Source organism: Oncorhynchus nerka, linkage group LG1 (assembly GCF_034236695.1).
Source record: "Oncorhynchus nerka isolate Pitt River linkage group LG1, Oner_Uvic_2.0, whole genome shotgun sequence".
Taxonomy (NCBI): Eukaryota; Metazoa; Chordata; class Actinopteri; order Salmoniformes; family Salmonidae; genus Oncorhynchus; species Oncorhynchus nerka.
In genome coordinates, this window is record NC_088396.1 from 14,695,200 (window position 1) to 14,708,890 (window position 13,691).

Here is a 13,691-nt window from a genome sequence, read left to right on the forward strand (position 1 = left end):
AGCCTGATCCACCATCCTGACCACTGCACTCTCGTTTTGTTTTAACAGAACGTAAGCTCGGGATGGTCGAACAAGGCTAGTGTAAAGGTGGAAAATTTGCGAATCTCTCGTTTTCAAATGACTTTTATTAAATGTATTCTCGTCTTGTTTCAGACTCACAGCTACAAGCTGTTCTTTGACAGAGATACGATTGTTCACATTGAACAGACGAATAATAATAACTTATATGCCATGTCTACAAAATCAGTCGTGGACAAGCAGATGAGTGAAATGACTTGAAGCTGGGATAATCATGGGACATTCCTTTCAACTGCTAATGATATAATTCAAAAAATATTCCTAAAAAAGCCCTGTTGAATATGTTTTAATACTTGTTTTTTTACACTTATTTATTTGCCAATAATGACTACATGCTGTCATTGTCACGTTCTTTCAAAATCGAACCCAGAAGCAGACCAGGACAAGGAGAGTAGGAAGAAGGTGAGTATTTATTTACAAGTGAATGTGAATGGGTAGATATATCCAGGTGGCGTAGCGGGCAGCGGTGGTGAGTTGATGGGAGTAAATAGGTGGATCCAATGGGGTAGCGGAATCCTCCTCCGACCAGGCGGGAATGGGGTAAATGATCCGGGTGAGTAACTAAAGACAGAACAAACGGAGGTAAGTTTAAGGCGAGCAATACGTAAAAAACAACAAAACAAATTCTATCCAACTTGAGGCTGATACTATGGCACAACATACTGTTCATGGCTAACGATCCGGCAGGGAATGGATGTCAGGTCAGAGCTTTTGAAGGGGAGAGGTGATGATCAGGACAGGTGTGCAGATTACTGATGGGATACAGGTGCGGGTGAACATCGATCTCCCAACAAGCTAATTCGCCCGGCAACCAGACAGGGTGCGTTCCAGGACACCGGAAACACACTCCAGGACAGAAACACAGGCAAACACAGACTCAGGAAGCGGGATTCGTGACAGTCATCCTGTTGTTCTTTTCAAGATGTTGGTACTCTAATAAAGTTTTTGAAATTGTCATTAATGTTTTATTATTAGAAACGAACCTGTTGCCTAACTGGGCTACTTCTCCATTTTATTTTGAGGACACATGAAGGAAGTCTCAATTTCATAATTTACTGAATAACAGTGTTGAAACAGTTTTATAATTTAAGAAGAGCTGTGAATTAAGGTCCTGATCTGTTTATTCGGTAAATCATTTCAGTGGTTTCAAAGTCCCACAATAAGAGCTAAGGTGCTAATATTTGTGTAAACTCTACATAGTTGTGTTCTGTGAGTGTCACTGAGTAGGTAACGGTTAAAACCGGGTGCCAATTGAATTCGGCCTGTCCTCCATCCCATGCTAAACCTTCCTTGAAGTAGAATACCCATCTCAAAAAAAACATTATTGAGACAAAACCAATGGTCACGGTGGCAGACAAAGCGAACAGAAATTGCTTGAAATTCTCCATCGCCAACACTGGATTTAACGGAGGAAGTGACCTGAGGTGATATCTCAAACTAGAGGAATTTCATGAGGGTACTCTGGGGTTTGGGTCATAAGTCACGATTCTCCAAATCAGGTCTGCAAATGTTTTCAAACACCAAAGTTGTGTAACCTCCTTTGTTACTAAAGGGCCAGACAGACACATAGCAGTTATGAAAAAGATCACCCATGTGTTGTGCGCAACATTAGAGTGAGCAACAACAGAGGGATCAGCAGTTCACCTTCAAAATAAAAGTCCCCCATTGAAAGTGATGCAAATGGATAAAATGGTGGAATCATGCCACAATTGGACAAGATAATGCTAAACAATGTTGGAATCTTTTAATAAAAATTCAACAAAAGACAATTAGTTCATTTGAAAAATCTGTTGAAATCGCACTGTGGATGTATTTGAATTCAGAATTGTAATTGGGGGCATATTTATACTCTGAACAAAAACATAAACACAACACGCAACAATTTCAAAGATTTTACAGGGTGACAGTTCATATAAGGAAATCAGTCAATTGAAATAAATTCATTACGCCCTAATTTATGGATTTCACATGAAATGTATTTTTAAAAAGTAGGGCCGTGGATAAGAATGCCAGTCAGTATCTGCTGTGACCACCATTTGCCTCATGCAGCACGACACATCTCCTTCGCATAGAGTTGATCAGGCTGTTGATTGTGGCCTGTGGTATGTTGTCCCGCTCCTCTTCAATGGATGTGCGAAGTTTCTGGATATTTTCTGTTTCATTATTTTACCAGGGAAGACATATTGCAATCTAGGTATCTAGGCAACTCAGGTGTCTATACTTCACCAGCAAAGTTAGATAAGATGGAAGTTTATGAAGTGGGGCCTTGTAAACAAAAAGATAGTAAAATGTAGAGATCTACGGGTCTTTAGCGAAGTCCAGGCAACTTTTTGATACAGGGTGCAGTGATTAGTATCAAAACTGTCACCTGTGAAAAAAAAATGAAAGGGATAGGGGGATACCTAGTCAGTTGAACAACTGAATGCCATCAACTGAAATGTGTCTTCCGCATTTAACCAAACCCCTCTGAATCAGAGAGGTGCGGGGGGCTGCCTTAATCGACATCCAGGTCTTCGGCGCCCGGGGAACAGTGGGTTAACTGCCTTGCTCAGGGGAAGGGCACTATAGTAGATGGAATCCAAAGCAGCTGTACTTTGATAAATAATATCACCATAATCAAGAACATATAAAAAGGTTGACAAAATAATCTACTTCCTACTGCTTAGAGAAAGGCACGATCTGTTTCTGTAGAAAAAGCCAACTTTAAATCTTAGCTTATTTATTCATACATTTTCAAGTTCATAATTGTGCACTCTCCTCAAATAATAGCATGATATTCTATACATGTTTTTTATACATCAAATTCATATTCATTCATAAGTATTTATGAGCGGGAACATGTTCAATTGGAGAACCATCTAATGAATGAACATGTAGATTCATTCTTGCTAGAGTTTTGCCCATGTTAAGCAAAAGTTTTGAAATCAGCAAGGGATTCCTGACTGTAGTTTTGACACAGCCGGATCAACAGTCAGGGCAATAGCATTCATAATAGTACCAACCATATTTAAATATATGAAGTACTTTTTTTTTTACAGATTGATCAGTGGTGTTTATATGAATAGTGAAGAGAACAGGTCCCAAAATTGACCCCTGTTTATGCACTTCAAGAAATTCAGACTTAACCCCATCAATCACGATGACCGAAGTTCTCTCACTAAGCTAACCCTGAACAGGTGTCAGTGTGCAGGCCTATAAAAGACAATTTATTCAATAAAATAGCATAATCAACAGTATCAAACGTTTTTAACAGGGCCTCCCGAGTGGCACATCGGTCTAAGGCAATGCATCGCAGTGCTTGAGGCATCACTACAGACCCGGGTTTGATTTCCCGGCCATGACCGCGAGACCCATGAGGCGGTGCACAATTGGCCCAGCGTCGTGAGGGTTTGGCCGGCCGGGATGTTCTTGACCCATCGCGTACTAGTGGCTCCTTGTGGTAGACCAGGTGCATGCACACTGACTATAATCACCAGATGTATGGCGTTTCCCCAGACACATTGGTGTGGCTGGCTTCCGGGTTAAGCGAGCAGTGTGTCAAGAAGCAGTGCGGCTTGGCAGGGTTGTGTTTCGGAGGATGCATGGCTCTCGACGTTCGCCTCTTCCGAGTCAGTACGGGAGTTGCAGCGATGGGACAAAACTGTAACTACCAGTTGGCAGGTCCACAAACAAAGAAGCACATTTCATTTTAGTGTCTAAAGCATTGACAAAATCATTAACAATTAAAGTGGTTGCTGTAATAGTGCAATGCCCAGGCCTAAACACTGATTGGTTTACATTCAAAATACATTTCTCAGATAAATAAATACCAAAGTTGTACATTTACCAAGGATTCAAGAATCTTAGCTAGACAAGGAAGCCTTGGAATGGTTCAATAATTGTTAAGATCACAACTATCTTCGCACTTATGAAGAGTTGCAGCACAAGAGCCGAGTGTCATACTTTGGAAAATTTCCTGATTACAATGCAGTATGGCACCGACAGAGATGGTCGCCTCGCTTCAGGTCCTTAGGAAACTATGCAGTATTACGTTTTTTGATATATTATTTCTTAAATTGTTACCCCAGGAAATTTTAAGTCTTATTACAGTTGAAGTCGGAAGTTTTTATCTGTTTGAATCCGTTTCAATTGGGATATTTTGAACAGCGAACATCGATTATTTTATTGTTGCTCATGCTAATGTTGTGCACGACCCATTGGTGATCTGTTTTATATCTGCTGTGTCTGTGTAACCTGGTCTCAGTGCATTTCGTATCATTCTTTACCTAAATACGTAACTCTCCATTTAGTATGATATGTTACATTTCGTATGGTATGTATTCATTTGTGAATGTCCATAATCCATTTAGTATGATATGTTACGAATTACAATTCATAGCTAAAAAGCAGTAAGAAGTTGAAAGTTGCTAATTAGTAGAAATTGTCTGATGAGATTCCAACATGCAGCCTTGTAGTCATTATACATGTATGTTATACGCCCACCGTTCCACCCAGACCAACCATCATTCTTTCATTTTTGCCTTCTGTCGTATGTAACCATACCAAACGTAACATATCATACTCATTTGATGGTCCCGGACTGACCGATTACTATGTTACGTCTTGTCTATGAGACCAGTCTGTTCTGTCTGACCCATTTGTAACAACAGAGGTTACAAAACTTTTTCAGATTTGTTATTGGAAAATAATTACTCATGACCCCCCCCCCCCCCCCCCCCCCACTGCCCACTTGAAATTCCTCAAATCACTTCCTACATGAATCCAGTGTTGGCGTTCGCGCTGTTAGAGATGGCAATGGAGAATTTCAAGCAGTTCCTGTTCGCTTTGTCCGCTGCCGTTACCGTTGGTTTTGTCTCGATAATTTTTGTTTTGAGATGGGTATTCTACTTCAAGGAAGGTTTAGCATGGGATGGAGGACTGGCCGAATTCAATTGGCACCCGGTTTTAGTCGTTACCGGGTTCATTTTTATGCAGGGAATTGGTGAGAAGTTTGTATATGTTTATTACTCTCTCAAGTACAGAATTCAACTAAATTTGAAGCGATTGAGTTGGGCCGACACGGTCTTCGGTTTAACAAGTTATTTTGAAACTGAAAGTTATTCCTCCAAGCCATTTGGAACCTGGAAGATTTTTCTCCCAAGATTCCGAAGTAACGTTAACCCAAAGAAAGGGCTAGATTGTATCTATTCACTGTCAGGGTACTATTATTGAAAGAAATATGCATTGTTTTCTAAACCGTTTCGGTTGTTTGCTTTATTATCATCCGTTTTGTTGTATACAAATATGTTAGATCACGATCTATGCTAATGTTGCACTGATGCATTTCTGAGTAAAAGAAGACCCTTTGATTCTTTACACAGTCTAAGTGAATGAGTTATACTCATATTTTCTACCAACATTCCAGACCATGTGCATTCTTCCACTTGAAGTAGGCTATTTCCTTGAGTGTAGCCTAAATAACTTAAATTACACAGTAACTTTGATTTGTATTACATTTTTTTGGCCTACCCGCTTAAACTAAACAAAATGAAAACGATATAATGCGGTGGCCTTATTTTATTGTGTAGAAGTAGGCCTACCTCATAGTGATGTAAGAAACAGGATGTTACAACATCTGGTACGTGTAGCATGACTTGCTCGTCTCAGAGTATTATTCACATTCAATCTCTTTGGATTGAATGCATTTTCATGATTAAACATCAGTTGAATAAGTAGGCTATTTTTGTCGGTTTCAGCCATTATCGTGTATAGGTTGCCATGGACCTGGAAGTGCAGCAAGTTAATGATGAAGTTTATTCATGCTGGCTTAAACATACTGGCCTTCATTTTCGCTGCCATATCTCTGGTAGCAGTATTTGACTTCCACAACTCACAAAACATCCCCAACATGTACAGCCTGCACAGCTGGGTGGGGCTAGCAGCTGTGATACTATATTCACTACAGGTCAGTACACCAAAATATCTTGTGTAGCCTATTATGATGCTGTAGAAATGTCCTTAATGAATGCTTCATAATGTATTATATTGTTATAAAGCTTTGTCGTAAAGCATAATTTTAATAGATTCTTTTCTTACTATTTAACTACAGCTCTATGCATGGACGCTTGTGTAGGCTGTTTATGAAGTACATTTTATGGCACAGTAAGACCGGTATATTCCATTCTTCATTACAATGCTTGACAGAGTTTCCTGATGTTTCCTTCTTTTACTGAGCAGCTTGTCCTGGGAGTGTGTATATACCTGGTACCCATCACCCCGACATACCTGAGAGCAGCGTTTATGCCCCTGCACATCTACAGTGGCCTGTTCATCTTTACCAGTGTCATAGCCACTGCACTTATGGGCATCACAGAGAAGCTCATTTTTGGCCTGTAAGTTTTATAATATGGGAAATATGGGACATACACTAAACTTTGGTACTTAGAGACCCCATTTTATAAACATATTACAGCTATTAGCTAACTCTCTTCTTTGTCTCTCAGGAAAAATCCCAGTTACAAAGACTCTCCCCCAGAGGCCACCTTTGTGAATGTGCTGGGAGTACTTATAGTTATTTTTGGAGGAATCATCCTCTGGATCGCTACTCGCCCCTCTTGGAAACGCCCCAGTGAGCAGGTCCTGCGCTCCCCGCCTACTAACGGGGGTGGGTCAGTTGGCATCAAAGTGTCTCAACAAACTGACCCGATTGACCCCAAAGGCAATGGAGATGCCAGGAGAAGGAGTGGTAAATTGGAGGACTCCGGACAGGTCAACTGAGTAACATGAAATCCAACTGCTGATTCTGTCTGTCTGTTGATGCTTTAAAAAGTTGCATTTATCTACTGGCATTCCCTCAGCAAATGTAAACCTTTGTTCCAAATAGCACCTTGAGGAATTGTTTCCAACAGTTCCAGAATGTTGATCTTTAAACAGTGTTTTTTTATTTGATGTAATTGAATGTAATGGACAATGATTTGATAAAAGGATTGAACTAGCCTACTGAAGATTAGACAGATTATCAAATATACTGAACAAAAATATAAATGCAACAATGTCAAAGATTTTACTGAGTTACAGTAAGGATATCAGTCAATTTAAATAAATTAGACCCTAATCTATGGATTTCACATGACTGGAAATACAGATGTGCATCTGTTGGTCACAGATACCTTTTTAGTAGGGGCGTGGATCAGAAAAACAGTATCTGGTGTGACTACCATTTGTCTCGTGCAGTATGAAATCTCCTTCACATATAATTGATCAGGCTGTTGGTTGTGGCCTGTAGAATGTTGTCCCACTCCTCTTCAATGGCTGTGCGAAGTTGTTGGATACTGGCGGGAACTGGAACACACTGTCGTACACGTCGATCCTGAGCATCCCCAAACATGCTCAATGTGTGACATGTCTGGTGAGTATGCAGGCTATGGAAGAACTGGGACATTTTCAGCTTCCAGGAATGTAGTACAGATCCTTGCGACATGGGGCTGTGCATTATCATGAGGTGATGGCGGCGGATGAATGGCATGACAATGGGCCTCAAGATCTTGTCACATAATCTCTGTGCATTCAAATTGCCATCGATAAAATGAAAGTGTGTTCGTTGTCCGTAGCTTATACCTGCCCATAAACCCACCGCCACCATGTGGCACTTTGTTCACAACTTTGACATCAGTAAACCACTTTCCCACATGATGCCATGAATGTGGTCGGCGGTTGTGAAGCCGGTTGGACGTACTGCCAAATTCTCTAAAACAACATTGGAGAACGCTTATGGTAGAGAAACTAACATGCAATTATCTGGCAACGGCTCTGGTGGACATTCCTGCAGTCAGCATGCCAATTGCACGCTCCCTCAAATCTGTGGCGTTGTGTGACAAAACTGCACATTTTAGAGTGGCCTTTTATTGTCCCCATCACAAGGTGCACCTGTGTAATTAGCTTTTTGTGTTCATGGAAAATTTCAAGGACCTTTTATTTCAGCTCATAAAATGTTGCGTATATATTTTTGTTCAGTGTACATATTCCTTACATTTGTGTAACTTTTGTAATGATTACATACTGTATTCTTCAGTGTTTTTATTTTCATTTAAGGCAAGATTTACAGAACAAACACATCTTTAGGTGTGAGGGGTGAATCCATTATAATCCAAATATATGTATTATTACATACAGGTCTACTTAAAGGCAATATAGGCAAACACAAATTTATTCATTACTCTGTTCAATATACTATTGATTTAAATCAGTGAGGAATTCATGATTGCTGCTTAATAGTATTAAAGCATATTTTACAAATGATTTAGTACATTATAACATTACCAGCATGTTTGTAGACATGACGTCTATATACATTTTTGTTACATTTTGATCACTGGCAGCTTCATTAACCGCAAAACAACAGTCTCAATGTCAACAGCGAAGAGGCGACTCCGAGATGTTGGCCTTCTAGGCAGAGTTCCTCTGTCCAGTGTCTGTGTTCTTTTGCCCATCTTAATCTTTTCTTTTTATTGGCCAGTCTGAGATATGTCTTTTTCTTTGCAACTCTGCCTAGAAGGACAGCATCCCAGAGTCGCCTCTTCACTGTTGACGTTGAGACTGGTGTTTTGCGGGTACTATTTAATGAAGCTGCCAGTTGAGGACTTGTGAGGTGTCTGTTTCTCAGACTAGACACGCTAATGTACTTGTCCTCTTGCTCAGTTATGCATCGGGGCCTCCAATTCTTTCTATTCTGGTTAGGGCCAGTTTGCTCTGTTCTGTGAAGGGAGTAGTACACAGCGTTGTACCAGATCTTCAGTTTCTTGGTAATTTCTCACATGGAATAGCCATTTCTCAGAACAAGAATAGACTGACGAGTTTCAGAAGACAGTTAGTTCTTTGTTTCTGGCCATTTTGAGCCTGTAATCGAACCCACAAATGTTGATGCTCCAGATAGTCAACTAGTCTAAAGAAGGCCAGTTTTATTGCTTCTTTAAATCAAAACAACAGTTCTCAGCTGTACTAACATAACTGCAAATGGGTTTTCTAATGATCAATTAGCCTTTAAAATGATAAACTTGGATTAGCTAACACAACGTGCTATTGAATCACAGGAGTGATGGTTGCTGATAATGAGCCTACCTATGTAGATTTTCCATAATTGTTTTTTTGATTCAGCCGTTTCCAGCTACAATAGTAATTTATAACATTAACAAAGTCTACACTGTATTTCTGATGAATTTGGTGTTATTTTAATGGTTTAAAAAAAAGTGATTTTCTTTCAAAAACAAGGACATTTCTAAGTGACCCCAAACTTTTGAACGGTATGTATGTATGTATATATTATCTGTAGGGTCAATGGAATTTCACACCTTGGATCCAAATCATAGTATTAAATGCAGAAGAATTGTCAGGACAAGGACATGTATTTCTCCAGTAACACTTATCTTCATTAGCCGCAACTGCGATCTTAGTACTTTGAGTAGACAGTGCTCCCTACTGGCGTAGTAAGATGATTTCTAGCAAATCTCTGCTGCGGATATTCATTTGACTGTCGCTCTTCTGCATACGTAATTCCGCAATACACATCCGTTATGTTGGGTCATTGCTACAAAAAATATCCAGTTTTTGTCAAATTAACGTTGTATTGACTTCTCTTAGCAGGTTAGTTGAATTAACGTAGCATGAATTAAACATGCAACAAAAAAATACGTTAATTTGATAAAAGCTGGATCCATTGTGTTGGGGGTCGGCACTAGTTACCACAGCCACAAAGTCAGAACGCCCACATAGTCAACCAATCAGACGAGGGAGTGTGATGATGCGTTTGCCGGTTTAAGGTTCTTGGGAAACGACCAATGAGATGAGGGGGTGTGACGCGTCTGCCGACCGGCATGCAGGGACAGCCATGCATTTACAAGTCTTTTTAGAGAGTATTAAAAACAATGTTTTCCCTCCTACAATGAGTCAGGGGTTAATAACAATGATACCTAAGCCTAAAAAAAGTGCTGCTTATCGATAACTGGCGTCCAATTTGTCTTCTTAATAATGACTATAAGATATTAGCCTTACTACTTGCAAAAAGAATTAAAGAAGTCCTAGATGCAATCATTGATGAAACACAGTCTGGCTTCATGAGGAACAGACATAGTTCTAACAATGTCAGACTAGTATTAGACATACTTGACCACTCAGACTTAATAACTGAGGATAGCTTCATATTATTTTTAGATTTTTATAAAGCATTTGACACAGTAGAGCATCAGTTTCTCTTCCACTCCCTAGAGAGACTTGGCTTTGGGGATTTTTTCTGTAAGACTCTCTATGCAAATGGTAACAGCTCTATCAAATTGAAATATGGCACCTCACCTAGATTTGAGTTAAAGAGAGGAATTGGGCAAGGTTGTCCTATCTCTCCGTACCTGTTTTTATTAATCACCCAACTTCTTGCAAATTCTTTAAATAATAGTCCTGTACAAGGTATTTCCATAGTTGGTAAAGAAATTATTATAAGCCAGCTGGCTGATGATGATACTACACTTTTTCTGAAAGACACTAACCAAATTCCCATATCGATCAATGTGATACAATCCTTTTCCAAAGCATCTGGTCTATATCCTAACATTAATAAATGTGAACTCATACCTGTCAAAGATTGTGTGACACCTTCATATTATGGTATTCCAGTAAAAGAAGAACTTACATATTTAGGCATAACCATTACAAAGGATCAGAAGTCTAGAGGCTTACTAAATGTTAACCCTCTTATTAAAAACCCCCAGAAGAAGCTAAATCAATGGCTACAGAGGGACTTATCTTTAAAAGGTAGAGTCCTAATAACCAAGGCTGAAGGTATCTTTTTTTAATTTATTTTTTTATTTCACCTTTATTTAACCAGGTAGGCTAGTTGAGAACAAGTTCTCATTTGCAACTGCGACCTGGCCAAGATAAAGCATAGCAGTGTGAACAGACAACACAGAGTTACACATGGAATAAACAATTAACAAGTCAATAACACAGTAGAAAAAAAAAATGGGCAGTCTATATACAATGTGTGCAAAAGGCATGAGGAGGTAGGCAAATAATACAATTTTGCAGATTAACACTGGGGTGATAAATGATCAGATGGTCATGTACAGGTAGAGATATTGGTGTGCAAAAGAGCAGAAAAGTAAATAAATAAATAAAAAAAACAGTATAAAAACAGTATGGGAATGAGGTAGGTGAAAATGGGTGGGCTATTTACCAATAGACTATGTACAGCTGCAGCGATCGGTTAGCTGATCTCTAGACTAACATATGGCACTCTATCTTTATATCTTGACAGTAAAATAAGCAAGGAGATAGACCAGATGCTTTTCAACTTTCTTTGGAGAAACCGTACCCATTACATTAGGAAAACTGTTGTAATGAACACGTATGAGAATGGTGGACTGAATGTTCTGGACTTTACTACTTTAAATAATACTTTTAAGATCAATTGGATAAAACAATTCCTAAGATTCCCACTTCTATCTGGAATCGCATTCCTCATCATGTCTTCTCTACTTTTGGTGGCCTTAACCTCATGTTGTTTTGCAATTATAATATTGACAAAGTTCCAGTGAAACTTTCTGCTTTTCATCGGCAGGTTTTCTTATCATGGTCTTTCATTTATAAACACAATTTTTCTCCATACAGATATTAAAATGGAATAATCGGGATATATTGTATAAAAATACTTATTTGTTTTTAGAATATTGGTTCCGAAATAATATCATATTGGTGAGCCAACTGGTAAATGCAGAGGGTATTTTACTCACTTATAAGGAATTCTTATCACTTTACAAGGTCCCTGTAACACCTAAAGATTTTGCAATTGTTTTAGATGCCATTCCCTCGGGTGTTGCTATGTTATTCAGGAACGTGTCAAGACCTGACCCTCAGAGCCTACCTTCTATTGACCCTGTTGACTCATCAGTAGGAAAGATTTGTTTCTCTTTTGGTCCATTCAACAACAGAGCGATACAAACCTTGTTTCAATCGGGATGTTGTATCTATACCTTATGTCATGCCTTATCGGAATGGATTTATTGATCATATCTGTTGGAAAAAAGTTTGAATGTTGCCACACACATACCTACTTGTTAACAAAATTAAGGAAGTTTACTTTAAAATTATTCATAAATATTATCCTGCCAACCACTACATGAAGAAGTTTAAGGAAAACATTAACTCAAATTGCTCCTTTTGTAATGACCACCCAGAAACAGTGTTGCATATTTTTTGGCATTGTATGCATGTAAGAAAACTGTGGCAAGACATCAGTAGGTTCATAATTTAACACATTTATGAATATTTTACACTATTGTGGAGAGATGTACTGTTTGGATTCTTAACACACAATAGAAATAAGCTTAAACATTTTTATGTAATTCATTTCATTATTCTTTTGGCCAAATTTCATATACACAAATGTAAGTTTACAAACAGAAAACCACATTTTCTTACCCTACAAAAATAAATAGAACTTTATTTTAAGACGGTTAAATGCTCTACTATCAAAAAAGCTGTTAGAATTGTAAGTATATGTATGTCCCTTAAGGTCCTTGTGTAATTGTAATGTGATGTGTAGCTTGTAATGTGTAGCTTGAAGTGTAGAAACACTTTGTTGCTTTTATGAATTGTGTCTTGCTGTTTTTTGTTCTATGTTACTCTGTCTGTATGCTACGTCTTGCTTGTCCTATGTTGCTCTGCGTGTGCTCACTGCTCAATGATTGTCTATATTGTAATTGTTTTTAATAACCTGCCCAGGTACTGCGGTTGAAAATTAGCCGGCTGGCTAAAACCGGCACTTTTACTGAAACGTTGATTAATGTGCACTGTCCCTGTAAAAAAATATAATAAACTCACTCACTCACTCAACTACTTCAGGTCTCAGAGCGAGTGATGCCACCGATTGAAACGCTATTAGCGCGCACCACCGCTAACTAGTTAGCCATTTCACATCGGTTACATGTGCAGGTCAGTCAAGTTTTTCCACACCAATCTCGACAAACCATTTCTGTATGATCCACGCTTTGTGCACAGGGGCATTGTCATGCTGAAACAGGAAAGGTACCTCCCCAAACTGTTGCCACAAAGTTGGAAGCACAGAATCGTGTAGAATGTCATTAAGATTAAGATGTCCCTTCACTGGCACTAAGGGGCCTAGCCTGAACCATGAAAAACAGCTCCAGACCATTATTCCTCCTCCACCAAACGTTACAGTTTGAACTATGCATTGGTGATGTAGCGTCTCCTGGCATCACCAAACCCAGATTATTCTGTTGGACTGCCAGAGGATGAAGGACTTGTCACTGCTCCAGATAACTCATCTGTGCTTGGAATGGAATCCATTATGCTAGCTAGCTCATTTTAGGACAACTTGCCCTTTTGCCCAAGACTTTTGTTATTTCTCAATGTTATGTTTTAGTGACGTTGCTAATTATTGTCCCCGAAAATGAGTCTTTCTCACGAAATTGAATACCCGTCACCACACTCCCTCATCTGATTGGTTGAGTAGGTGGGCCTTCTGAGCCGGCACACGCGTCATCACACTCACTCATTTGATTGGTTGAGTAGGCGGGTCTTCTGAGCCAGCAACGCGTCTTCACACTCCCTCATTCTGATTGGTTGAG

At 39.2% G+C, this 13,691-nt stretch overlaps 1 protein-coding gene and 1 long non-coding RNA gene across 2 annotated transcripts; one reads left to right on the plus strand and one right to left on the minus strand.

Annotated features, from left to right (window-relative positions):
* Window positions 1–470: 470 nt before the first annotated feature.
* On the minus strand, window positions 471–1,074 carry LOC135572196 (uncharacterized). The gene is made up of 2 exons (XR_010464111.1): window positions 742–1,074; window positions 471–639 (listed from the first exon to the last, which is right to left on the minus strand). It is a non-coding gene; the product is annotated as an uncharacterized LOC135572196 (long non-coding RNA).
* A 3,740-nt stretch (window positions 1,075–4,814) lies between these two features.
* On the plus strand, window positions 4,815–8,355 carry LOC115102115 (plasma membrane ascorbate-dependent reductase CYBRD1-like). Its single transcript, XM_029621752.2, has 4 exons — window positions 4,815–5,059; window positions 5,814–6,022; window positions 6,295–6,449; window positions 6,561–8,355. Exons 1-4 carry the CDS (start codon window positions 4,834–4,836, stop codon window positions 6,832–6,834), a joined length of 864 nt encoding a protein of 287 aa, XP_029477612.1. The 5' UTR covers window positions 4,815–4,833; the 3' UTR covers window positions 6,835–8,355.
* The last annotated feature ends 5,336 nt before the right edge of the window (window positions 8,356–13,691 follow it).